At 42.3% G+C, this 27,068-nt stretch overlaps 1 protein-coding gene and 1 long non-coding RNA gene across 14 annotated transcripts in view; one reads left to right on the top strand and one right to left on the bottom strand.

Annotated features, from left to right (window-relative positions):
- The window catches only part of LOC134359048 (uncharacterized), a 279,403-nt gene that overhangs the window by 45,113 nt on the left and 207,222 nt on the right, over positions 1-27,068 (top strand). For all 13 annotated transcript variants that reach the window (XM_063071897.1, XM_063071898.1, XM_063071901.1 and 10 more), the window contains one exon: positions 23,582-23,778. In XM_063071897.1, coding sequence (XP_062927967.1) covers positions 23,582-23,778 — 197 coding nt within the window. The remainder of the gene's footprint in view (positions 1-23,581; positions 23,779-27,068) is intronic.
- LOC134359049 (uncharacterized) overlaps positions 7,140-27,068 on the bottom strand; it is a 67,433-nt gene continuing 47,504 nt past the window's right edge. The window contains exon 4 of the long non-coding RNA XR_010021016.1: positions 7,140-10,631. This is a non-coding gene — a long non-coding RNA (uncharacterized LOC134359049). The remainder of the gene's footprint in view (positions 10,632-27,068) is intronic.

The raw sequence follows: 27,068 nt of genomic DNA, 5'->3' as shown, positions 1-27,068 counted from the left end.
GCCAAGCGCTTCAACCTCTCCCCAGCCGCTGAAACACGCAATGCCAAGGATTTCGGGGCCTTCAGCTCCGGAGATTCCGGTTACCACACAGTAGCAGTGGCAGCGAAGAGGGCATTTCGAAGTTTTCCAGATGTTCCTCCGTACTCTCACGTCCGTCTCCATCAAATCAGAATTGTGCACGGTCCCCTACTTGACAGATAACAGACATCACCACCGAAGTGGCTGCGGACGCTGCCATCGCGCTGCCATCTTCTCCCCCCTCAATGATCACAATGTTTATTTATTTATTGAGATACAGTACGGAATAAGCCCTTCCAGCCCTTTGACTGTGCTGCCCAGCAACCCCTGATTTAATCCTAGCCTAATCATGGGACAATTTACAATGACCAATTAACCTACTCCTTTGGAGTGTGGGAGGAAACTGGAGCACACGGTCAATGGAAGAACATACAAGCTCCTTACGCTGTTTGGACCAGACACCTCTTGAAATATCCTTGGATGCCTGCCTCAGAGACTGAAGCTACAGAGTCCAATGGAGATGTGAGTGATCATGTGGCTGATCATGTGGGTGTGTCATAGTTCTGTTACAAGACATTCCCAACCACACCAGCTTCTGGGGTTTCGAAGCTCTTACTCTCCGGAGTATGGATACCTGGCACGGCCCCTTTCAGGGTTTGAGACGGTCCTGCTAATTGGCAATCATATTTTGGGTATTGAGTATTTAAAGAACACCTGAACTGAGGTTCCATGCTCAATCATAAGCCCTACTAGTGATAACGCCTAGTGTTTGTTTTGTGCTTAGTTCTCTATCCAGTTTGATACGTGTCTTGAGCCTTGCTTTGGATACTCCAGCCATTATCGCCAAACCATCCTTGTCGAGGGCTCTCGTCACAAGCTCCCCCATTCAAAGTGTGCATAAAAGGCAGTGAGCTTATCCAGGAGTGATGAGTTGTTCATGCTACCAGCTCTCATCTTGTAGGTAGTTATATAGTGTAAACCCTACCACCACTGTCAAGTGTCCATCTGTGATTCTAGTCCAAAGTTGGCTCATTTCTGCTTGCAGTGGCTTTCCGGAGGTTGCACTTGGACTTCTGATATGACTGTGTTGCTAGCCCTAACACCACATGTCTATCCCTCAGCAAATTCATATTCAGATTCAATTATTTATCAGACGTTAATGAAAACATCCAGTGAAATGTGTTGTTTGTGTTCACAACCAACATGCTAACCTAACATGCTCACAGTGTTCAGCAGAACAATAAGACAGCAAACATCTTTCCTCCCTTCCCACACACTTCTGGCTGGGAAAGATTCAAAGTGTTTTTGTAGGTACATACTCATCCATGTCTGTCCTTATGTAGTTGATAACAGTGTCATATTCGCTGAGGTCTGCTGAGAAATCATTGAACGTGGTCTGGTTCACTGACTCAAAGTAATCCCAAATTCGCTGGTCCATCTCAACCATCCAGCTCTTTGCATTTCTCTTCACTGGCGCCATACTCTTCAGTCTCTGCCTGAAGGATCACAGCCAGGTGGCCAGGTTTGCCAAACTGTGAGCAAGAGACGCTCTGCTCCAGTAGACATTCTTGATGCTGGCACAGCAGTGGTCGCATGTATCGAGGCTCCTAGTATTGCAGGTGATGTGCTGGTAGTTGTTAGGCAGAGACTTCTTCAAGCTAGCTTTTATTCTGGCATCTTCCCCTTTCTTTCCAGTCCCGAACAAGGGTCTCAACTCAAAACGTTGACTGTTCATTCCTTTCTGTGGGTGCTGCCTGATCGACTGAGTTCCTTCAGCATTTTGTGTATGTTGCCTTGGATTTCCAGCATCTGCAGGGTTTTTCTTGTGTTTCTGAGTTCCTCAAGTGCTAGCTTGATATCTGTTTGATGTGGGATGAAATCTGCAGAAAGATGGCGGCAGAGACCTCCTGTGGAAAGCTGAATAGCCAGCACCTCAATGCCCGGCATTCCTGATTGTCATATAAACAACAGCTTTGTACTTTGTAGAACTGGAATGTTATGGTGAGGTTGTATAAGGCATTGGTGAGGCCGAATCTGGAGTATTGTGTTCAGTTTTGGTCACCAAATTACAGGAAGGATATTAATAAGGTTGAAAGAGTGCAGCGAAGATTTACAAGGATGTTGCCAGGACTTGAGAAACTCAGTTACAGTGAAAGGTTGAATAGGTTAGGACTTTATTCCCTGGAGCATAGAAGAATGAGGGGAGATTTGATAGAGGTATATAAAATTATGATGGGTATAGATAGAGTGAATGCAAGCAGGCTTTTTCCACTGAGGCAAGGGGAGAAAAAAACCAGAGGACATGGGTTAAGGGTGAGGGGGGAAAAGTTTAAAGGGAACATTAGGGGGGGCTTCTTCACACAGAGAGTGGTGGGAGTATGGAATGAGCTGCCAGACGAGGTGGTAAATGTGGGTTCTTTTTAACATTTAAGAATAAATTGGACAGATACATGGATGGGAGGTGTATGGAGGGATATGGTCCGTGTGCAGGTCAGTGGTACTAGGCAGAAAATGGTTCGGCACAGCCAAGAAGGGCCAAAAGGCCTGTTTCTGTGCTGTAGTTTCTACTGTACCAGAACATTTTGACTCTAGATGTGGCTCTGGTGTTGATTACTAGAGCTGGCGTAAAGCAAAACTCAGACTGAAGGACTCAGCAGGTTGAAGGACATCTGTAGTGGAAAGGAATTTCTGATGTTTCTGGCCCAGGCCCAGAGCAAGGAATGAACCAGTGTTTAGCCCACTGCTGGAGCAGACCTGTGGGCGATTTGGAGCGCCAGAACTGAGGCAAAGCAGAGTTGAAGTGGTGCAGTCTGGGCCTGAGAGCAAGGGACGACCAGCTGTTTGGCCAACTTAAGCACCAGGCAATATTGTAAAGGTCGGGTGTGGGCCGAATTGGGGCAGCCGGGCTGGAAAACGTATCGAAGTGGCAAGGGCCAGGTCCGAGAATGAGGAATGCCCGAGGTTAGGCTGATTTAAGCCCCGGGCCTGATTGAAAAGGTCGGGGTGTCAGGCCGAATTGAGGCCGCTGGGCAACTAATGGGCTCCTGGATCGGCTGTGACTGACTTTGTGGCTGTGGGCCCACTTTTGTGAACCTCAGTTCTGAATGTTATTTGCCCACTTTCGTTGTTTGCAGGATCTGTGGTTTATTTTGGATGTGTTGCCGGTCTTTTTTCTAATAGGTTCTATTGGGCTTCTTTGTTTTGTAACTGACGGTAAGGAGTTGGATTTCAAGGTTGTATGCACTGCACATACTTTGATAATAAATGTACTTTGAACTCCATCGGGACTGGTAGTGGAAAGGGAAGCTACCTGATATAAAGAGGTGAGGCAGGTCAGTAGTTGATAGGTAGACTGAGGAGGGTCAGAGGATGATGGAGCAAGTTTGGGACAGATGAGGGATGGAGTTGAGGTACAGAGCCAAAGGTGGAAGCATACAAGGAAAAAGGCAGATGGAGCTAGGTGGGAAGAGTGGAGGGTGAGGGTGGAGACATCTGCTGGACAGAGATAAGCAGGAACACCAAGGTGGCAAGTGCTGCGTCTGATACGTAAGGTACTCATTATGGGAGAGATGAAGGGCAGATATCTGGTGAGCGAAGTGTGTGGCAGTAGGTGGATGGACCCAGGTTGGGTGGTGGGGGTTCTGGAAGGGGAGGGGTTTGAGAAAGGAAACAAAAATGGAAAGACTGCAGGTGGGGAAAAAGGGGAGAACACATGAGGTAACAGTTACCTGAAATTGGAAAATTAAGTGTTTCTACAGATGAGATATAATCTGGTCTCAGTGCCTTCAGTCACTTCTTGATACCTTGTGCTATTAATTATATTGACTGAAAACCATATTCTGTGATGGCAGTGTAGATCTCATTTACCATAGAGTTGCGAAGCCAAGGTTAATTTTACCCCTATGTTGGTTTTGCTGTATCTGGTAGACATACCATTCAGGGCTCAGCTACCTCATTCCCTGGTCATTGCACCAAGCCACCGTTCACAGTATATGCTGAGGACCCCGTCAAGTGCACATTCTTGCTCTAACTACTTTATTTCCCCTAAATGTCATCAGAGAGGAATGGTGAATCATCAGCCTAGGGAAGTCAGTAAGTTGTAATCAGGAACAGATTTCCTCACCTGTATTTGACCTAAAGAGGGATGGGCAATAAATGCTGTCCTTTGATCTCAAAGGTGAATTTATATAAAGGAGTACAGTAATTCCTTAATTTACAAACATATACCAAGTTTCCTTATACTGCCACTGATTGTTTAGAATACATACAGTGTGCCATTCTTTTGTGTATACGAATACACAAAATGTATTGTACAGCCATTTTGATTTTTGAAATACAGTGAAACACGCTGGTTTCCTTGGCTGCATAAGTCTAGGGAAGACAACCTCCAGCCCCACGAAACGTGTGAGATTGAGGTGCGCTCGATCCCACCCCAAACCCTGTTTTGTGTGGGTGCTGTGACATTTGCTACAAATTAATGCCACGAAATAACAGACAGCACACTGCATACGATTAAAGGAATTATATTTCTGAATCTTAACTAAAGGGTTAGTAAGGAATAACAAAAAGAAAAGGGCCCATTCTAATTAAACAGTCAAATGTGCACAAGTTGGAGCTGATCTTGAACTTCTCTGTCACTCACGTGCTGGGCCCTCGGTCAACGTGAAAGCATGGATCACCTTCCGAATGTTGCTCGCAATCGATCTCGAACAAACGATTCTCTCACTGGATCGTATGCTACCGCCGGTTCTCCCCAGCATCTTCTCCCTTCATCTCCTCTTGAACAAAAGTTCCAAGCCCAAATCCGACCACCCCAACTGGATGGCACTCTTATCCCTTATCTTCGACAGCAACCCAAACAAGCATGAAAACAGGATAGACTGGTCATATAGAACTGCCAAAGTGAAATACATACAGCATAACAGTAAAAATATGAACCAGGGCATTACATTTTAATTTTTGACATATTCATAATGAAAAGTTTTCTAGGAACGTATCACTTTTGTAAATGAAGAAATTACTCTATTCTGCACTGTGCCAATCTGCTTATGGAAGAAGACCACCTTTTGAGAGAGCTGTGATGTTTCATTGGTATACGAGGTAAGCTTGGTGGATAATGTAATTTTAAAAAATTTCAGAAAACTGAATCTCTGTGCATGCAAGAAGTAAACAGGTTTCTTCGTAGGGTGCCTCTTTACCAAAGATTAACTTCTCCAAACGGTGGGAGAGTAACATTATCTATTCTATGCTTAACTACTGTATGTCAGCTTTCTGATTCGGACATGAAATATAGTCTAACCTAAGAATGCATTGAATTACAGAACAAGACAGGTAATGTCTACAGTGAAAGATACAAATGATTATTCTTACATATTTATTCATTTTTTAATCAGAACTGTCATTTTTAAATATGTGAAATATTAAACAATTTTTAACATCGGCAACACACACAAAATGCTGGTGAACGCAGCAGGCCAGGCAGCATCTATAGGAAGAAGTACAGTCGACGTTTCGGGTTGAGACCCTTCGTCAGGACGGAGGATTGATGGTTCATTTTTGTGGAATCACCAGATGCATTTCCTTGATGTTAACTTGCTCTGATGGTTAAAAGAAGGTACTGAAGCTTCTCCCAGCATCCTGTATATTAGTAGCTTCAAATTCACAGGATCGATTGAGTTTTGTGTCACCTTGATGTGTACATAATGACAGCATTAAACGGATAACGGAGTTTTTAACATGTTGGGCTTATTGAGAAGATTTTCTAATGGGAGCCAAAGTTAGGTGTTTCTTTTATCAGTTTCCTTGCTATTGGTTAACAATATGAAAAATGATAAAGGTTACATATGTATTTCAAGGATTTATTAAAAAGCAGGAAACTGGAGTCTTGGCAAAGATGTTGTATTTTTCAATGCAAAAACAAATACAGCGAATTCTGGTTAATTGAGACACATTGGGACCAGTACATTTTGTCCCAATTAAGCGGCTGCCTCAATTAGCCAAAGTTTCATGGTAATAATTGAAAGGTATAAAAAAGATAAACTACCGTTTAACCAAGTAACCATTTATGTATTTAAATGAAATACAGAACAAATTAGAATACTACCAGTACTACTGCAGTACTATAAAACTGTGCATTAGTTCCTAATATTTGTTGATGGAGGAATTCATCTGCGTCGTGTTCTTTTGACTATAAGTGAACAAAGTCAACACAGACACCTAGTGCAGATAATGGACCACCTCATACAATGCTGATGACGACTGCATCCTCAAGATCTTAATTTTAATTATAACATTCAAGATGATTGTCGATACCTTCAAATTCTTGTAATTACTAACTTGTCGAAGTTCACCCCCAGCTGTTTCTGGCATCTCCAAGCTTGAATGCTTGAAAATGCAGTTAACTAAACAGTTCTGGATCGTCTTACAGCTTATTTCTTGCCAACTATCTGTGACAAAAATCACTGCTTTTTGAACACAAAAACACACACTAATGTTATTTTAAAACTATCTCCTCAAAGCATGTTGTAGTGTCTAATGGCCGCGCAAGTGCACATGACTGACGCTAGTTAGAAACTGTTTGGCAACGGTCTCGGTAACAGCCCCAAATAAACGGTATAATGTCCCATATAAACGAAGGGAGTTCTGGCTCCTTTCTCAATTTCATTTTTGTTCTTTAAGAGTTGTCTCACATAAACAGCTGCCACGATTAACTGATGGTCCAATTAACCAAAATCCACTGTATTTTATTCACCATACCTCAGTAATACTGAAACTGTTAGCCTATCTTTTTATTAAGAGAAATGCGTGATACTAATAAACTTAATTGGAGAAATGTGTAAAACAGAAGGCAAACACAATGTTAACTGATCTCTAAGGCAGGGCTGTTTTTGCTTATTCCTTAACACTGCTGTATTTGGTTAGCCTGGCAGTGTTCAATCTGTAATTTGATCCCTGACGCTGAAAAGATGACCTTTGGCCTGCTTCCCAGCATTCACCTGTTAGAGATTTTTCTTAATCTTGTGATTCAGGAAGTTTTCCTAAAGCATATAGACTGCTGGTAGTAAGCACTAGAGCTTGTTTAGGGGAATTGTGAAAGGAATTAGAAAGAAAGGTAAGTGAACTCAAGCCAGTTAATAAAATATGAGTGTGGTAGTGTAGAGGAAAGTCTGTGGTATTCAGTTAAATCAGAAATTGCCAGCTTTTGTTGAAGCAGACGAAAAGCTGTGTTGTTCAGTGTGACATGTTGTAACGACCACCATGAACGGGAATGAATGTATGTGTTTGTGTCTAAACAAGGTGTGGTACCCATGATTAATCTGAACTTTACCAAGCTTCACCAAATGGTTTTATAAGTGTTCTCTGCGTGGAATTCTGTTTAAGTCCGTTTAAGTGCGTAAACAGTGCTCAGCTAACTCTTGCTCAAAGGCATGTAATTCCTCTGTGGGTCATATCGTTATGTAAGCAGTGTTGGAATTCGCCAAAACGCACTGTATTGTTGTAACATTTGTTACTGTGGACAGCAAACATGTGTAGTCAATGAAAGTAGGCTGATTAATAATAAAAAAGCATTGTGCCCAGAATTTTAAAGATTTGAATCCTTGTGAATTCTTAAATAAGCTTTGTGACTTCAATTCTACCCATTTGCTGTTAAGCCTTTGTGTCATTTCAAACCTGTAGATACATCGCATGCCAGTTTCTGCACCACTGTATTTAAAGACCACCAGTTAGCAAAGCAGTGATGGAAATTAGTCATTTTGTGAGTAATTTTAACATGCCAACACTGTTTGGAAGTATAACAGTTTAGCAATGGGACGTCCAATCTTCCCAAGCAGTATTTTGGCTGAATTTGTCCAATTCTCTGTGGAATTTCTACAAATTCGTCTTATTTTACAAATGCACCGTGGAGAGCATTCTGACTGGCTGCAGCACCGTCTGGTAATGGCTGGGGGCGGGGGTGCTACTGCACAGGATCAAAATCAGCTGCAGAGAGCTGTAAACTCAGTCAGCTCCATGACTAGCCTCATTAGTACCCAGAACATCTTGAAGAAGCAATGCCTCAAAAAGGTGGTGTCCATCGCTAAGGACCTCCATCACCCAGGACATGCCTTGTTCTCATTGCTACCATCAGGAAGGAGGTACATAAGCTTGAAGGCACACTCTGAATGATTCAGGAATAGCTTCTTCCCATCTGCCATCCGATTTCTGAACAGACATTGAACCTGTGAACACTACCTCAATGCTTTTTTATTTCTAGTTTTGCACTATTAGATATATGTATATCTATTTACTGTAATTCACATTTTATTTTCTATTATTATGTATTGCATTGTATTGCTGCCGCAAAAACATCACATTTCATGACATATGCTGGTGGTATTAAACCTGATTCTGATGTGAACCACAAGTGCAAATGGAAGACAAATGCCTTTAACAGTTTTGCTGAATGTGTAAGGGTTTGGGTCTCCCTTGCTTCGAATCCTTGAATGGCTTCTGTATTTCCACCGATCAAAGACGTGTTTTTATAGAGTTGTCAAACTTCCAACAGAGCCAAGAGGTGCAGCACTGTTTCTGCCCATCTGTGAAGGGGGTGCGAAAGGAACATTGCAGTCTCCTCCCAGGGGTGTGGCAGTTGTGGGTATGGCCTGGTTCACTCTGTGCTACCCTAGGAATGGCTGTCAGAGAGAGAAATGAGTGAATTCCATAGATTCCAGCAGGTTATTTGTCTTTTGGAAATGTGAGCAGAGCAGAAAGCTTGTCCCAGTTGCTGAGACATTTCTGTTATTCCTTGGACCCATCACAATCGGGTGAGCTGCCTCTGTAATTTCAAACCTAAATCTGTTTTCTAACCCACTGCAGGATGAGAATATTTTTGGTTAACTCATGATTCTATGAAGATGTTGTAAAATAACCACCAGCATTAGCATTTGCAATTCGATGCATTCAGATTGATGTTAAGAAGTTGGCTTCTAAAAGTTCGTTTGTTCATTATGTGCCATGTCGTATGACATAGGTGATCATGGTCTTTTCATGACCTTGATTGCTCTCGGCAAATTTTTCTTCAGAAGTGGTTTTACACTACCTTCTTCTGGGCAGTGTCTTTTCAAGATGGGCGACCCCAGCTGTTACCAATACTCTTCAGAGATTGTCTGCCTGGCGTCAGTGATTGCATAACCAGGACTTCTGATATGCACCAGCTGCTCGTACAACCATCCACCACCTGCTCCCATGGCCTTACATGATCATGATATGGGGGCTAAGCAGGTGCTACACCTTGCCCAAGGGTGACCTGCAGACTAGCGGAGGGAAGGAGCACCTTACACCTCCTTTAGTAGAGGTGTATCTCCACACTGTCACCCAAAAGTTAAATGTTAAGCTAAAAGTTAACTGTCAGAAATATTGATAACCGAAATCAAAGCTGAATACTTCCTTGTGTATATAAACCTCCTCAAGTTTATAATAAAGAATGTCAATGGCTGGACACGTTGCCAGGCTTTGTCAAAATAGCACTATCAGGATTAAAAAATATTCTGCAAATCACAAATCATTATCATTGTTTACTGTTAAAGCCACTGAATTGTTTCAATACCGAAAGAAGGTGGTGAGACCATAATTGCCTTGTCATACAACATGGAACATAATCATGATGATGAATACCAAAAGGTATATAGTGAAGGTAACCTATAGTTATTCAAAAGGTTTTGTAGAACAGGTTAACAGATCTACAGTATGTTTTGTGTATGGAAATGAATCAAAGTAATGAGATAGCTTTAATGACATACAAACTCCACATTGAAGCATCTCTGTAATTCTAGTCATTTTTACCTAATACTTCTAGCATAAGCGAAGACGTATTTCAAAGAATGCTCTGTGTGCTTTATATAGCCACCCAACAGCAGCTACTGGATCCCTGTAAATGACATTTGTTAGCTTGTTTAAGCTGACAGCTGCCTCATTCAGGGAGCAGCCTTGGCGTGAATGAATAGTTATGGTTTTGGGGGATAGAGTAAACAGTAGAGGATAAAAGGGAGAGGGGAAGCATAGATGAAGGGAGCAGGGCTGAGGGAAAGAGGTGAGTAAGTCATGTTCCAATGGAGAGATGGAGACTGACGGACACTGGAAGAAACAGATGAAGCTGGGCAAATCAGAATCGGGTTAATACTCCTGGCACATGCTGTGAAACTTGTTGTTATGTGGCAGCAATACAATGCAATACATAATGATATTAGGTTATTAGATTAGATTATGAGGACACACAGTCCTCTTTTATTGTCATTTAGTAATGCATGCATTAAGAAATGATACAATGTTCCTCCAGAATGATATCACAGAAACACAAGACAAACCAAGAATGAAAATCTGACAAAAACCACATAATTATAACATATAGTTACAACAGTGCAAAGCAATACCGTAATTTGATAAAGAACAGACCATGGGCACGGTTAAAAAAAGTCTCAAAGTCTCTCGAAAGTCCCATCATCTCACGCAGATGGTAGAAGGGAGAAACTCTTCCCAGCGCCGCAAACTTGCCGATGCAGCACCCTGGAAGCACCCGACCACAGCTGACTCTTGAATCCGTCCGAAAACTTTGAGCCTCCGACACCGAATATAAACTGTAAATTACAGTAAGAAGTGTACATAGTTTTTTTCAAATAAAAGTTAAATTAAATAAGCAGTCCAAAATAAAAAGAAAATAAAAAGAAAAAAACTTAGTGAGGTGGCGTTCACGGGTTCACCTCCTTTTACCCAGATCGGTAAAAACTACAATGAATTGTCTCACAGCTGAATCAGAATCAGGTTTAATATCACTGGCATTTGTGGTGAAATTTGTTATGCGGTAGTAGTACATTGCAATATATAACAATAAAAACAGTAAATTACAGTATATAATAGTTAAATTAAATAAGTAGTGCAACAAAATAGTGAGGTAGTGTCCATGGGTTCGATGTTCATTCAGAAATCTGATGGCAGAAGGGACGAAGCTGTCGATGAATCATTGAGTGTGTGCCTTCAGGCTCCTGTTCATCCTGCAATGAGAAGACGGCATGTCCTGGCTGATGGGGTTCTTAATGATGGATGCCAACTTTTTGAGGGGTAGCTCTTTGAAGATGTCCTGGATGCTGGGGAGGCAAGTAGTGCTACTCACCTTGAGTAATCCCCGATCCATAATGCATGTGAGGGGCTTTAGTCACTGCTGGACTAATCAAAGCCCTATCTGGTCTGTCGTCCCCATCAACCTGGTCTCTCGCCTGAGACAGCAATGGAAACACTCCCTCAGGAAAATCATTGCTGAAGGAATCAAAGACCTTGCAAAGAGGGCGGCTCACTGACAGACTACAGCTCCCCATCAATAAGAGACACAGAGCATCGTCAGTGCGTGCATTATCCTGTAGTCCACAATAATTATCAACTCTGAAGAATCACTCGACCCCTTTACCAACAAACAAAGAATACTTGAAATGATCAACTAAGGGACTCAGAAACTAATTGGTTGCATGTGCAGATCATTCCTGATCTAGAAACAGCATCACAGGTTAAGGTCCAGCAAAGGTCTCCAAGGCTCAAAGAACAGATGGTGGAAGGCAAAGCAGAGAGGACCCAACAACAGGTCACTAACCACAGCGAGTATATCAAGACTACCTGTGGACTGAACACCCAATGGCCTACTCTGCAGTGAGCCATGAGTGGAGGAGAGCTTATCTTATATTCTCTTCTACCTTGTATTATGACTTAGAAGGAGGCTATTCCGCCCATCAGGTCTTAACAGCTCTCAGAGCACTGCCATCAAAACCAATTCCCCTCCTCCACTTTTAGTTGGAATGATCATCTGTGGGTCTGCTCAGAGGCGTAGCAGCTAGCACGTTGATTTACAGCGCCAGTGATTACCAACTGGAGTTCAATTCCCACTGCAGCCCGTACTTTCTCAAACAAGAGAAAATCTGCAGATGCTGGAAATTTGAGCAACACACACAAAATGCTGGAGGAGCTCAGCAAGCCCGGCAGCATCTATGGAAAGGAGTACAGTCGACGGTGTGGACTGAGACCCTTCATCAGGACCAGAGAAAAGAAGAAAAGGGGTCAGAATACATACTCATGTGGATTTCCTCCGGGCGGACAGACAGTCCTTCCAGGTGAGGCGACACTTCACCTGTGAGTTGGCTGGGGTGATACACAGCGTCCGGTGCTCCCGATGTGGCCTTCTATCTATTGGCGAGACCTGACGCAGACTGGGAGACTGCTTTGCTGAACACCTACGCTCTGTCCGCCAGAGAAAGCAGGATCTCCTAGTGGCCACACATTTTAATTCCACATCCCATTCCCATTCTGACATGTCTATCCACGGCCTCCTCTACTGTAAAGATGAAGCCACACTCAGGTTGGAGGAACAACACCTTATATTCCGTCTGGGTAGCCTCCAACCTGATGGCATGAACATTGACTTATCTAACTTCCGCTAATGCCCCACCACCCCCTCATACCCCATCCGTTATTTATTTTTATACACACATTCTTTTTCTCACTCTCCTTTTTCTCCCTCTGTCCCTCTGATTATACCCCTTGCCCATCCTCTGGGTCCACCCCCCCCCTTGTGTTTCTCCCTGGGCCTCCTGTCCCATGATCCTCTCATGTCCCCTTTGCCAATCACCTGTCCAGCTCTTGGCTCCATCCCTCCCCCTCCTGTCTTCTCCTATCATTTCGGATCTCCCCCTCCCCCTCCCACTTTCAAATCTCTTACTATCTCTTCCTTCAGTTAGTCCTGACGATGGGTCTCGGCCTGAAACGTCGACTGTACCTCTTCCTAGAGATGCTGCCTGGCCTGCTGCGTTCACCATAAAATATACAATCTGAGATTAAAATCTGATCAAGAAGCGAGTATTTGGGAAAGAAAGCAAGGAAAATTAATTAGCAATGCCAAGAGCTAATGTCCAGGCGTGACTGTCATCTGGTGGTGCAATTTAAACTTGAATACTACAAATCGACCACTTAATTATCAGTCAGTAACTATTCTATGTGTTTGTCACTCTTTCCCTTTGTGTATTTTCTCTTATTTTCGTTTGATTTTTCTGTTCCTAATCTTCAGAATTGTCTGATAATATGTCATTGTAATGGTGGGTGGCAATTGAAATATTAATATAATTGCTTCATAGAATTAATATAATGTTTGAGAAAGTAGCACTGTTGGTAAAATGTAACCTCGCTCACAAAGTGACAAAGATGACAAGAAAGTTGAAGAGGAGTTATAGATAGTGAGGAAGATTGCGAAAGGATATAATAGGACCTACACTCAGTGACCACTTTATCATGTGTCTCCCGTACCTAATGAAGTGGTCACTGAGTGCACGTTCGTGGTCTTTTGCTGCTCCAGCCCATCCACTTCAAGGTTCCAGAAGACCATAAGATAAAGGAGCAGAATTAGGCCATTTGGCCCATTTAGTCTGCTCTGCCGTTGCATCATGGCTGATCCAATTTTCCTCTGGGTCCCGATCTCCTGTCTTCTCCCCATATCCCTTCATGCCCTGACCAATCAAAAATTTGTCAACCTCTGCCTTAAATATACGTGAAGACTTGGCCTCCACAGCTGCCCGTGGAAACGAATTCCACGGATTCACCACTCTGGCTAAAGAAATTCTTCCTCAACTCCATTCTAAAAGGACACCCTTCTATTTTGAGGCTGTGCCACCTGGTGTTAGACTCTCCCACTACAGGAAACATCTCCTCTATCAAGGCCTTTCACCATTCGATAGGTTTCAATTAGGTCTCCACTCATTTTTCTAAATTTCAGTGAATAGCCATCAAACGCTCTGCGTATGACAAGCTGTTTAATCCTGGAATCATTTTCGTGAACCTCCTTTGAACCTACTCCAGCTTCAACACATCCTTTCTGAGATAAGGGGTCCAAAATGCACACAATGCTCCAAGTGAGGCCTCACCAGTGCTTTATGAAGTCTCAACATTACATCTTTGCTTCTATATTCTAGTCCTCTTGAAATGAATGCTAACATTGTATTTGCCTTCCTCACCACAGACTCAATCTGCAAATTAACCTTTAGGAAATCCTGCATGAGGTTTCCCAAGTCCCTTTGCACTTCAGATTTTTGTTCAACATGTGCTCGCAGAGACGCTCTTCTGCACACCACTGTTGTAGGTGTCAGTGAGGTTACATTTTACCAACAGCATTACTTTCTCAAACAATATATTAATTATAATTGTAATGCATGGTTATTTGAGTTGCTGTCGCCTTCCTGTTAGCTTGAACCAGTCTGGCCATTGTCTTCTGAAGTCATTCATTAACAAGGCATTTTCACCCAAAAAACTGCTTCTCACCAGATATTTTTTGTTTTTTCACACCATTTCCTGTAAACTCTAGAGACTGGTATATATGAAAATCCAAGGAAATCAACAGTTCCTGAGATACCCGCACTGGCACTAACAGTCATTCCACAGTCAAGGTCACTTTGATCACATTTCTTCCCTATTCTGATGCTTGGTATGAACAACTGAACCTCTTGACCATGTCTGCATGCTCTTACGCATTGAGTTGCTGCCACATGATTGGCTGATAAGATATTTGGAATAAAGAACTGGTGCACAGGTTTACCTAACAAAGTAGCCCCTGAGGGTAGAGATCTCAGCACATTTCACCGGTTTGGGCACCATTATACTGTCTGTGTCTTTGAGGATAAATTTAAAAATGCTCTTAATTGCACATAAGGCTCTGAATAGTCGAACTCCTTCATATATTTTAGAGTGTCTATCCCTTTACATTGCTAATCGTAATCTTAGATCCACGAGTACTGGTTTGCTGAGTGTTCCTAGAGCCAAGCATTTAAGTGGTGGTGATTTCAATAATCTGGAATACTCTACCGACTGAGATACACCAGGCTGGCACTGTGGAACTTTTCGAAACACTTCTACTTTTTAAATTTGACCTACTTATAGGGTTACTTACTGCCTGTTGATGTTGATTAGATTTATATAATTTGGTATATTTGATCACATTTTATTGTATATAATGTTTGTCTTTATTATGATTTTGAATTTTGTCTTGTATTTTTATGAATCAGAATCAGGTTTAATATCACTGGCATATGTTGTTATGTGGCAGCAGTACATTGCAATACATAATAAAAACTGTAAATTACAGTAAGTATATCTGTATTAAAAAAGTTAAATTAACTAAGTAACACACATAAAAATTGCTGGTGAGCGCAGCAGGCCAGGCAGCATCTCTAGGAAGAGGTACAGTCGACATTTCAGGCCGAGACCGTTTGTCAGGACAAACTGAAAGAAGAGATAGTAAGGGATTTGAAAGTGGGAGGGGGAAGGGGAGATCCAAAATGATAGGAGAAGACAGGAGGGGGAGGGATGGAGTCAAGCGCTGGACAGTTGATTGGCAAAGGGGATATGAGAGGATCATGGGACAGGAGGTCCGGAGAGAAAGAAAGCGGGGCGGGGGGGGGGGAGCCCAGAGGATGGGCAAGGAGTATAGTGAGAGGGACAGAGGGAGAAAAAGGAGAGAGAGAGAGAGAGAGAAAAAAATTAATAATAATAAAAAAAATAAATAACAGATGGGGTATGAAGGGGAGGTGGGGCATTAACAGAAGTTAGAGAAGTCAATGTTCATGCCATCAGGTTGGAGGCTACCCAGACGGAATATAAGGTGTTGTTCCTCCAACCTGAGTGTGGCTTCATCTTGACAGTAGAGGAGGCCGTGGACAGACGTGTCAGAATGGGCATGGGATGTGGAATTAAAATGTGTGGCCACTGGGAGATCCTACTTTCTCTGGCGGACAGAGCGTAGGTGTTCAGTGAAACGGTCTCCCAGCCTGCATCGGGTCTCGCCAATTTATAGAAGGTCGCATCGGGAGCACTGGACGCAGTATATCACCCCAGCCAACTCACAGGTGAAGTGTCGCCTCACCTGGAAGGACTGTCTGGGGCCCTGAATGGTGGTGAGGGAGGAAGTGTAAGGGCATGTGTAGTACTTGTTCTACTTGCAAGGATAAGTGCCGGGAGGGAGATCGGTGGGAAGGGATGGGGGGGACGAATGGACAAGGGAGTCACGTAGGGAGTGATCTCTGTGGAAAGCAGAGGGTGGAGAGGGAAAGATGTGCTTAGTGGTGGGATCTCATTGGAGGTGGCGGAAGTTACAGAAAATTATATGTTGGACCCAGAGGCTCGTGGGGTGGTGAAAGATTTCCTCGTGTTTGCAAAGGTTGTTATAGCTGGGAGTGGTAGTGGGGCCAAGCTCCCACTAGCTGGCGTGTGACTCAAATAGCCTCTGACAACCACGTCCAGCTCCTGGCCTTCATGTGTGGCCTAGCTACTACGTCCGGTGGAACCATTTCTACTGACAGGGGAAGCGGCAAAGGTGGCTTACTGGTGCCTTAAATCCAGTCACTTAGGGACTATGGGGAGATAATCTGCAGATGCTGGAAATCCAAGCAGCACACACAGCATTTTGTTAGTGTTGCTTGGGCAGATAGGGCTTGCCATTATGAATGGCAGCTCATCTAGGAGAACAAAAACTCTGACCTCAAACCTCCTCTGCCTTGCGGCTATACCCACTCATGGAGAAGGGTTCAGGAGTAAACCCTGAAGGAAAGATTTGGAGCTGTAGTCCCTAAGGCAGTCCTATGTTGAGTTCTATGCTGAACTGAAATTCTTGTGACGCCGTTGGTGTCAAATTGTGTCGGTCTCTGCATCTAGACGGGGAGCTTGCTACATGGGCACAGCTTGCTGTCCATATGGTACTGCCCTCGTTTACGTGTCTAGACAGCTAGGATGGACAATCCATGATCAACTGGGATTGATGGAGGCAACATTCACTGCAAAAAGAAAAATTTGTCAAGAGCATTCATGGTTATGGAAAGGCCATGATCGCCTTTGTCATACGACATGGCACCTAATGAACAAATGAACTTTTAGCAGAACTTTTAACAACGTTCGTCTGAATTAATTGAACTGCAAATGCTGATGCTGGTGGTTATTTTACAACGTCTTCATAGAATCATGAGTTAACCAAAAATATACTCATCCTGCAGTGGGTTAGAAAACAGATTTAGGTTTGAAATTACAGAGCAGCGCAGCCCTGACCGTGACGGGTTCAAGGAATAACAGAAATGACTCAGCAGCTGGGACAAGCTTTCTGCTCTGCTCACATTTCCAAAAGACAAATAATCTGCTGGAATCTATGGAATTCACTCATTTCTGTCTCTGACAGCCACTCCTAGGGTAGCACGGAATGAACCAGGCCACACCCCTGGGAGGAGACGGCAATGTTTCTTTCGCACCCCCTTCACAGACGGTCAGAAACAGTGCTGCACCTCTTGGCACTGTTGGAAGTTTGACAACTCTATAAAAACACATGTCTTTGATCGGTGGAAATACAGAAGCCATTCAAGGATTGTGGGCAAGGGAGACCCAAACCCTTACACATTCAGCAAAACTATTAAAGGCATTTGTCTTCCATTTGCACTTGTGGTTCACATCAGAATTAGAATCAGGTTTAATACCACCAGCATATGTCGTGAAATTTGTTGTTTTTGCTGCAGCAGTATGTTGCAATGCATAATAATAGAAAAAAAATGTGAATTACAGTAAAAAATGTGTGTGCATGTATATTATTGACATCAATGGATCTGGGGTTGAGAGGGTGAACGGCTTTAAGTTCCTCGGCACCCATATCACCGACGACCTCATGTGGTCTGTCCATACCAGCTGTGTGGTGAAAAAAGCACAACAGAGCCCCTTTCACCTCAGATGCTTGTAGAAGTTTGGCGTGAGTCCCCAAATTCTAAGGACTTTCTACAGGGGCACAATTGAGAGGATCCTGACTGGCTGCATCACTGCCTGGTATGGGAACTGTAATTCCCTCTATTGCAGGACTCTACAGAGAGTGGTGCGGACAGCCCAGTGCATCTACAGATGTAAACTTCCCACTAGTCAGGACATTTATAAAGACAGGTGTGTAAAAAGGGCCCAAACAATTATTGGGGACCAGAGTCACTCCAACCACAAACTGTTCCAGTGGCTACCACCTGGGAAACAGTACCTCAGCATAAAAGCCAGGACCAATAGGCTCCGGGACAGCTTCTTCCACCAGGCCATCAGACTGATTAAATCACACTGATATAATTGTATTTCTATGCTATATTGACTGTCCTGTTGTACATACTATTTATTACAAATTGCTATAAATTGCACATTGCGCATTTAGATGGAGATGTAACGTAAAGATTTTTACTCCTCATGTATGTGAAGGATGTAAGAAATAAAGTCAGTTCAATTCAATTCAATTCTTAGTTGCATCTTTTCGAAAACAATGTGACCAAAACTGTACAAAGTTCTTCAGGTGTGGCCTTGCCAACGACTTATGCAACTTAAGCTTAGTGCCTGTTTGTTCGAGGTTCAAGTATGTGATGTACTCTGAGCTTCGGAAACAATGGAACATACCAAGTGCACTGGTCAGATTACGCTGTTGCGCCGTTCTTAGTTACTTACTGCCCGTTACGGGCTGGTGTTACTTACTGCCTGTTACGGGCTGGTGTTTAGAGCAGCAATGACGATTCTCCATCCCCGTCTGTCCTTGGCCATCTTCTCTATTGTGCCCCAGGTGTGGTTCATGGTCCTCGTTTTTGCCTCTACGATACAGCGCCAAGTTGTCGTTGGTCTCTTGTGTTTCCCCTGCCCTTCAGGCGTCTAATTAAGTGCTGTCTTGATGATGGAGTTAGCCTTTCTTCTCATCAGGTGCCCAATCCATCTCTGACATTTGCTCATGATGATTGTGGCCATGTCCTCTTGATGATGCTGAAGGAGAATGGTGTGGCTGGAGATCTTTCATGGCCAGCAAATACAGAGGGACTTCTGGACGCTCATGGTGTGGAATGACAACAGTTTGGCAAGGTCGCTCTGTCATGTGCCAACTTTCTGACCCGTACAAGAATGTGGACGGAGCAGAGAATTTCAGTTGCTGGATTTTGAGAAATGAGGCAGGTGGCTGTGGAAAGGAAAACAGTTGCTATGGGTTGGCTGGACTTTATTCACAATTGTTGAGGCAAATGCTGCAGTTGTGCTGAGGTAAAAAGGTAAAGTCCTCTGTCCATCAGTTTTAGACATAGTTCAAAGGTTCAAAGATCAAATTTAATGTCAGAGAAATGTATACAATATACATCCTGAAATGCTTTTTCTTTGCAAACATCTATGAAGACAGAGAAGTGCCCCAATGAATGAACGACAGTTGAACGTAAGAACCCCAAAGTCCCCTCCAGCTCCCCCCTCCCGTGCATAAGCGGCAGCAAGCAACGATCCCCCCCCACCAGCAAAAAAAAACGCGCATTGGTACCATCACTGAGCCCAAGCGAGTTCAAGTTTAATTGTCATTCAACCATACATGAATACACATGAATACAGCTAAAAGTTTGATCAGTCGGGGTTGTTAGCCCAGAGCTGAACCCCTAAACCTGGAGGACTGGTAGACCACTCTTAATCCGGCCTCGACCCTTTGATCTGTTTGGCAAAAACCAAAGCCTAAAGCCCTGACTCCAGCCAAATAGCTCTCCAGGTCACTGACGCACGCAAGACCATGACAAGTTATGGTCCTCTTGAAGTTCATGTGAGCACAATAAAACAATTATTGTCATAGGTAGCGATCAATTTCTAGGAACTCTAGAGGAAAAGTTGGAATTGCTTTTAGATCCCACAAATGTTCCTAGTAAACTTATGGAGAAATAAGCACTGCAGTTGCTGCAATCTGGAGCTAAAATACAAATTGCTGGAGTAAGTCAACAGATCAGCCTGCATCTGTGTCATTTGTAGCAGTTCACTGTACTTATTGCATTTTTATCCACCATGGCATTTGGGAATCTGCCAATGGTGTTGCTGTTGAACCTAAAGCACAACCTGCCCAAATGCAGGCAGCACAACAGCATTGGAAATTATGTTGCCTCACCAAAGGTGATAAAGTAAACTATGTGCTTTGAAAGTGCGTGTCACTGCCTGGAAGTACAGAAGCCTGAAGACACACACTCAACGATTCAAGAAAAGCTTCTTCCTATCTGCTATCCGATTTCTGAATGGACATTGAACCCATGAACGTGACCTCACTAAGTTTTTATTTCTATTTTGCCACTACTTATTTAATTTAACTATTATATATATATATACTAACTGTAATTCATAGTTTTTTTTCTCTATTCATTGCATTGTACTATTGCTGCAAAGTCAACAAATTTCCCAGCATATATCAGTGATATTAAACCTGAAACTCATTCTGACTCTGATCATTCTGGAGGACCTCCTAAGAGCATAGTTGGTGAAAGACAGTAACCTTCGTTGGAGAATTCTGACTCCTGTAAACCTGGACTTTCTTGGCATGGGCAGCTGAAGTCAAGGCTGTTTGACTGACAGGTGGCAGCAGAAGGACTTGAAGTGTGTAGATATGCACTGCCTGTCTGAGAGAGGATAGGAACTGTGGCATATTGCAAGCCCTCCTGCATAATTGAATCCATAGCACGCTGGCAATGATGTTCGTTTGTGGCAGTCCTATTTTACAGCATCGATTACATACTACTGCTACAGTATATGCTGAACTGCGATGGAAGCTATCAGAAGCTGCATCAGAGTTAAATACACAACGTTCAAAGTAAATTTATTATCAAAGTACGTTTATGTTACCATATACTATCTTGAGTTTCATTTTCTTGCAGATATTTACAGGAAAAAAATACAACAGTATTTAATGAAACCCTATATGTAAACAGACAAAGTATCACCAAAACCAATGTGCAAAAGGAGACAAACTATGCAAATAAAAATAATAGAGAACATGAATTGTAAAAAGAGTCCTTGAAAGTGATTCTGTAGATTGTAAAATTAGTTCATATAGAGGTAAATGAAGATATCTGCACTGGTTCCGGAGCCTAGTTTTAGGGTAATAACTGATCCTGAACCTGGTGGTGTGTGATCTAAGGCTTTTGTACTTCCTGCCTGATGATAGTAGCAAGAAGGGGACATGGCCTCTGTCTATGAATCAAATTTGCTACTTGCTTCACTTTGGAAATCCTGGGCTCCAAGTTGTGCACAAAGTTTTGTGCCAAGTTCATGCCGAGTACCTATGTACACTTTGCCATTGAACAAGAAGAATACGAGCAGGAGTAGGCCACCTGGCCCTTTCAAGCTTGTTCCATCATTTAATGTGATCATGGCTGATCTACCTCAGGCTCCAGCTCTAGCTCTGTGCAAATTTCCCTCAGCCTTCATTTTTCCAACCGTTCAAAAATATATATACGTCTACCTTAAATACTTATAATCATCTCATCTCCAAAAACTTATGGGGTAGTGAATGCTGGAGATTTACTATCACATATGAAAAGAAATTTCTACGCCCCTCTTTTAAATGAGCAGCCCTCAATGCGTAACTATGTTCCCTTGCAAAGACTCTCCCACAAGTGAAAGCATCTCAACATCTACCTTAGATCCTCCTCTGGATCTGCTGGGTTTCCATAAAGTCCTCATTCTCTAAAGCCTTCATTCTCCTAAATTCTAAATAACACAGGCATAACTTGCTTAGCTTCTCTTGAAAGAGCCATCCTTCTAGCCCAGGAATTAGGCTGATATATCTCTTTTGGACTGCCTCCAATGGTACCATTTCAATTAAATTATGGAGCAGCCCCTAATGGTAGACTTCCTGTTGCTGCAAGCGTTTGATTTTTTTTTCCCAGACCCATCAAAGTCTTCATTTGTGTTCTCTCTGGCAACTTCACCCAAAGTTGAGCTGGCACTTGCCCTGATTTCCTGCCATCGCTGCACGTTTTTCTTGTTAGTTTCTCAGATCAAGACTCCAAGCTACCATCTTCAATTGTGCACAACATAGCTTTGTGAGCTGGTGACAGTGAAGGAGAAAATAAGTGGCCACATCTGTACTACCACCAGGCTGAAGTTCTTAGATATCTGAAATGAAGAAGGGAAGAGGGTGAGGTTGTGGTGGAGTGAGTGTGTCAGTGAATGGGGTTGGGCATGGTGAAAGAGTTAAAAACTTACATCATCTTCAACCTGTGAATCAGACGGAAACGGAAACTGAAGTGGAGATAAAACATGCAAAAGAAGTTTATGTGCGAGAATATCATATCTTCAATGCTTTCAACTTTGTTACTGGCTATGACTTCATCTTTCCGAAAATTACCAACATTATTGTTAACTTTTAACAATTTTATTTTAGTGATACAGCACGGCGTAGGCCCTTCTGGCCATTTGAGCAACACCACCCCAGCATCCCCTGACAACCCCAATTAACCCTAGCCTAGTCCCGGGACAATTTACAATGATTGATTAACCTACCAACCGGTACGTCTTTGGACTGTGGGAGGAAACTAGAGCACCCGGGGAAAACCCACATAGCCAAGGTGAGAACGTACAGAATAGTACCAGAACTGAACTCCAGTCACCGAACGTCTCAAGCTGTAATAGCGTCGTGCTAACCACTGGTTAGGATAGTCCTGAGACATGGCTACCCTTTTCTAGCTACCTTGGGCTTTCTCCACTTATGTGCCACCTGTCCGACAAGAATTATGTGTCCTGCAGTCTGTTTGATGAATGTTTGTCATGTTAAAAAGCTGACACTGTGGGAAGGCTATAATTATGTACAGGTGTAGTCCATATTAATGTTAGGTATGAATTGTTAGGGTGTATACGATTTGATGAAACTAAGTAACAGCAATACACAATAGTGAATGTAATTCATTGTGTGGTGTCTATTTCACTGATACTTTCCTCAAGTTAAGAATGGATCTAGGCCAACAACATAAGTTCTGTTGAAAAGATTAAACTAACTCAAAAAAGTCTGTTGAAAGGTTAAATACATGAAACACTCTTTTCAAATAGTGGAGCTCAGTGTGGTACATGTAAATGCATTACATGTACGCTATGTATTATGGATGAGCACATGTAAGGTGTAGTTGCTTGTATTTTAGCAGCTCTTTATGTGAATTTTGTCCACACTTATTCATCTGTAGACTGCTCAGTTTTGAAGGAAATGTAGGTGCACGCATTACAATGGCAGCTGCAGTGTAGAAAGGGGACAGTGATGACAATTTATAACAAGGAAACATAATAACTTGGTAACTCATGAATCAGCAGGAAAAAAATCACACAAAGAAATCCTCAAGTTAAGAAACAACAATGCCAAGGTTCCCCTCAACAACTGTACTATATTTATAGTAATGAAATACTGGTTACGTAGATTGCTATAAACTATGAAGATATATAACAGATCACTGATGATTTTATGTCCATTTATGGAGATTAACCAACGTGATTATATTGGACATGCCTGTTGTAAGGAAAACTATGCTCTTTTCTGAGATCAAATACAAACTCATTTTCATAAAGCAACTCTGTTATAAATTCTGAAGATCCGTGGGAATGGCAACCCTCCTGGTAGCTTCCTCAGTGGCAATGATTGCGTTTTTAACACAGAAAGCATGATTGTGAAGTCTTAGAAAAATATGTAATTTCCCCCCTCATGCTATAAGTGCTTACTGGATATCTTCTTCTTCCACTATAGGCAAATAAAAAGAAGAAAGTCCTTATAGGTGGATCGCGGTCCAGCAAATATGCTAAAAATGAACAGAATGTGAATGAGGAGCAGACAGACGTGAGGAGGACAGGAGCTGCTGGTGGTCCGGCCAATGTAAACAAGGCACGTCCTGCTCCAAACCGACCGGGAGACAATATTGCTGTGCTAGCTGCACAGAGTGCAAGGTAGGAAATGGAAATTTGGATATCATTCTCATGAGACAGCACTTGAAATATTAATATTACAGAAATGTTGAACTGTTAATTCAATTGGGGAAAAAGCATGGTCTGCTTATTTTGTTTTTATTGTCCATTTTATTGCATTTAATTTTCTTGTTGAATGAATGCTAGTAATTTATTTTCAGATTTTAACATATGCCTTGATTATTGGTGCTTGTTGCAGATATATTAGTGGCTTTTCGCTGAATCAGTAGCTTTCGGTGTTGTTTAGCCATAAACAAGACAAAATCTGCAGATACTGGAAATCCAAGCAACACACACAAAATGCTGGAGGAACACAGCAGGCCAGGTAACAGCTATGGAAAAGAGTGCACAGTCGACTTTTCGGGCCGAGACTCTTCCTCAGGTCCTGATGAAGGGTCTCTGCCCAAAACATCGATTGTACTCTTTTCCATAGATGCTGCCTGGCCTGCTGAGTTCCTCCAGCGTTTTGTGAGTGTTGTTTAGTGTTTGCTTTAGGATTGGTGATGATACAGATTAAAAATTCTATGATTATACAGATACGAACTGATGAAAAGAAGGCTCAATTTCTGATATCAATGTCTTGCACTCAAAGATTCCCTGATCATAAAGGATATAGTATCTGGAGCCAGTGCAATTTATAGGTTAAAGGATTATCCTATCAAAAGAAGATAACCAGATTGAGTGTGTTGTTTAAAGTTTAGAAAATGAGAAATAGTTGGGAGCGTGGTGGTGAGGGAAAAAACCTGCCTGATGAATTGCAGAGTAGGCTCCTTGGGATGAATAGCCTAATTTTGTTCCTATACTTTAAGATCTTATATCTTAAGTTTACCTTCTTTAGAAGAGGAAAGGTTTTCAAGTTTAGAGTTGTATTGTATTCATTGTCAAATATGTTTGAGATCGATTTGATTGCCTGTTGAACATTATTGCTGGAATTGGTTGATAAGCAGTCAGCACTCAAATTTAACCTGTGAAATGTTTTGCCCATTTGTGATGAAGAATGCAGTAACAGATAACTCACTGATGTTGAATGTATTTCTGGCCTGTTTGTCTGAATTCTGTAATGCACAAAACAAAGAATGATGCAGGTTCAATGGTTGCTTTGTAAAATAAATTTTGGCAAGTCACTGTTTATTTCCAGTGAGCAAATCATCAGTTTGGAGATGTTTTAAAAGAGTTGACTTGTAAGTCGGTATAGAGCAATTATTATGGAGTCAAAATATAACAGAGTTTCAAGATTTATTAACAAATGGCTTTAAGCTGTCAAAAGGAATATTTTTTCACAGAATAAAACTATTTTCAAAATGAGACTGAAGAATTGCGTGCATGAAGAGTTAGGGCACTGAATGGATTGAGCTCAGACCTTGAAGGCTACGTATGGATGATGGTCCATGCATTTCATGAATTCTACATTGTCTTCATGCTAGTTTGGGGAAAGGACACACGTGTGCATTTTCAATTTCACAGTGTGGTACCTTTTCTCCTCTACTGTCTATTGAACCATACAATTATCTGTCTAATATGCTTCATGATCATGGATCTAAGAGTTGAACTTTGTATCAGACCATCTTTGGAGGATTATTTTCCAGAGAAAGCTTGAAGGAAATCCTTTGCTTAACTCTTATATCCATTACCTGCAGGCAGTTTCTTTGTAAGTCCTGTTACACGGTCTTATTCAGACAAATGAAAAACCTAAACTTTGAAAATAAGTCAAAAATATACTTTCAAAATGTTCTTTTAACCACAGCATTACCTTGCTCACAATGGAATTCATACTTGATGCCTAATGCCGATTGCTTGCTTTTGGTTGGCTGCCTCATGCCATACCAGAGAACTCTCATTTCAAAGGCTCTCATTTCTTGGATGTCACTGTTTGTTTCAGTATCCCTCCGTCTCATGGTTACCAGCCCAAGGAAAGTATATACCAGATGTGTCATAGCCTCATATAGACTGTGATCTTTTCAGCTCACAGGAAGCAAGACATTCACAACAACCCAATCTCTTCAAAAGTGCAGCTGAGGGTAACTTGATTTTCCTCTTAGACTGTATCTTCATAAACTAACTCTCACCCAGATCCTTCCCTATCACCTTCTGATCATAGTTATAGAGTGATAGATCAATACAGCACAGGTACGGAGCCCTGGCCAAAGGGTCCAGACTGATCATGGTGTCCAACCAGCTAGTCGCACCAAGCTCTACCCTTCCACGTACCTGTATTTAAGTGCTTCTTAAATAATTTCTATTGCATCTTCCTCAACTGTTCTCTGACAGCTCATTCCATATCCTCACCATCCTCTGCTTGTAAAAGTTACATCTTAGGTCCTTTTTTATATCTTTCCCCTCCCTGCCCCTTTTAGACTCCCCTACCCTGGGGAAAAAACTGTAACCACCCACCTTACCTATGCTTCTCATAATTATAATTTTTTTTAATGGGGTGGTGGATTGGTGTGGAGATGCATCTCTACCAAAGGAAGTGTAAGGTGCTCCTTCTCTCTGCTAGCCTGCAGGTCACCCTTGGACAAGGTGTAGCACCTGCTTAGCCCCACATTCAGGATCATGTGAAGCCATGGGAGCAGGGGGTGGATGGTCGTATGAGTAGGCGGTGCATATCACAAGTCCTGGTTAAGCAACCACTGACACCAGGCAGACAATCTCTGAACAGTATTGTTAATCGCTGGGGTCTCAAAAGAAGGCAAAGGCCATTTCTGTAGAAATATTTGCCAAACAGTGACATCCAAGAAAGACCATGATCGCCCATGTAATACACCACAGCACATAATGATGATGACGGTGATGAAACTTTTAATATGTCACTCCCCAATCTCCTATGATCCATGGATTAAAGGCTGAGCCTAGCCAACCTCTCCCTATAAATCAGGTCTACCGGTCCTGCACATTCTTGTAAATCTTATCTGCACTATTTCCAGTTTATCCATACCATTCCTATAACACAATGACAAAACAGTACATTGCACAGCAAAATGTGGCCTCGCCAACAACTTAGAGAATTGTAACATAATGCTCCTTCTCCTATGCTCAGTGCCCTGACTGATGATGGCCAGTGTGCTAACTGCGTATTTCACCATCTGCCTACCTGTGATTCCTCTTTAAGCCAACTATGCACTTGTATTCCCAAGTCCCCTGTAGTGTATTTAACATTTCAGTAATATTTGAGTAATATTGTAAATATACTGTTTGATTCAGCATTCTTTGTTGTTTACATAATTCATTATGGGTTGTATGTAAAAGTATATGAATGGCATACGTCATAACGC

This window comes from Mobula hypostoma, chromosome 19 (assembly GCF_963921235.1).
Source record: "Mobula hypostoma chromosome 19, sMobHyp1.1, whole genome shotgun sequence".
NCBI lineage: Eukaryota > Metazoa > Chordata > Chondrichthyes > Myliobatiformes > Myliobatidae > Mobula > Mobula hypostoma.
This window is presented reverse-complemented; position numbering and strand designations above follow the sequence as displayed.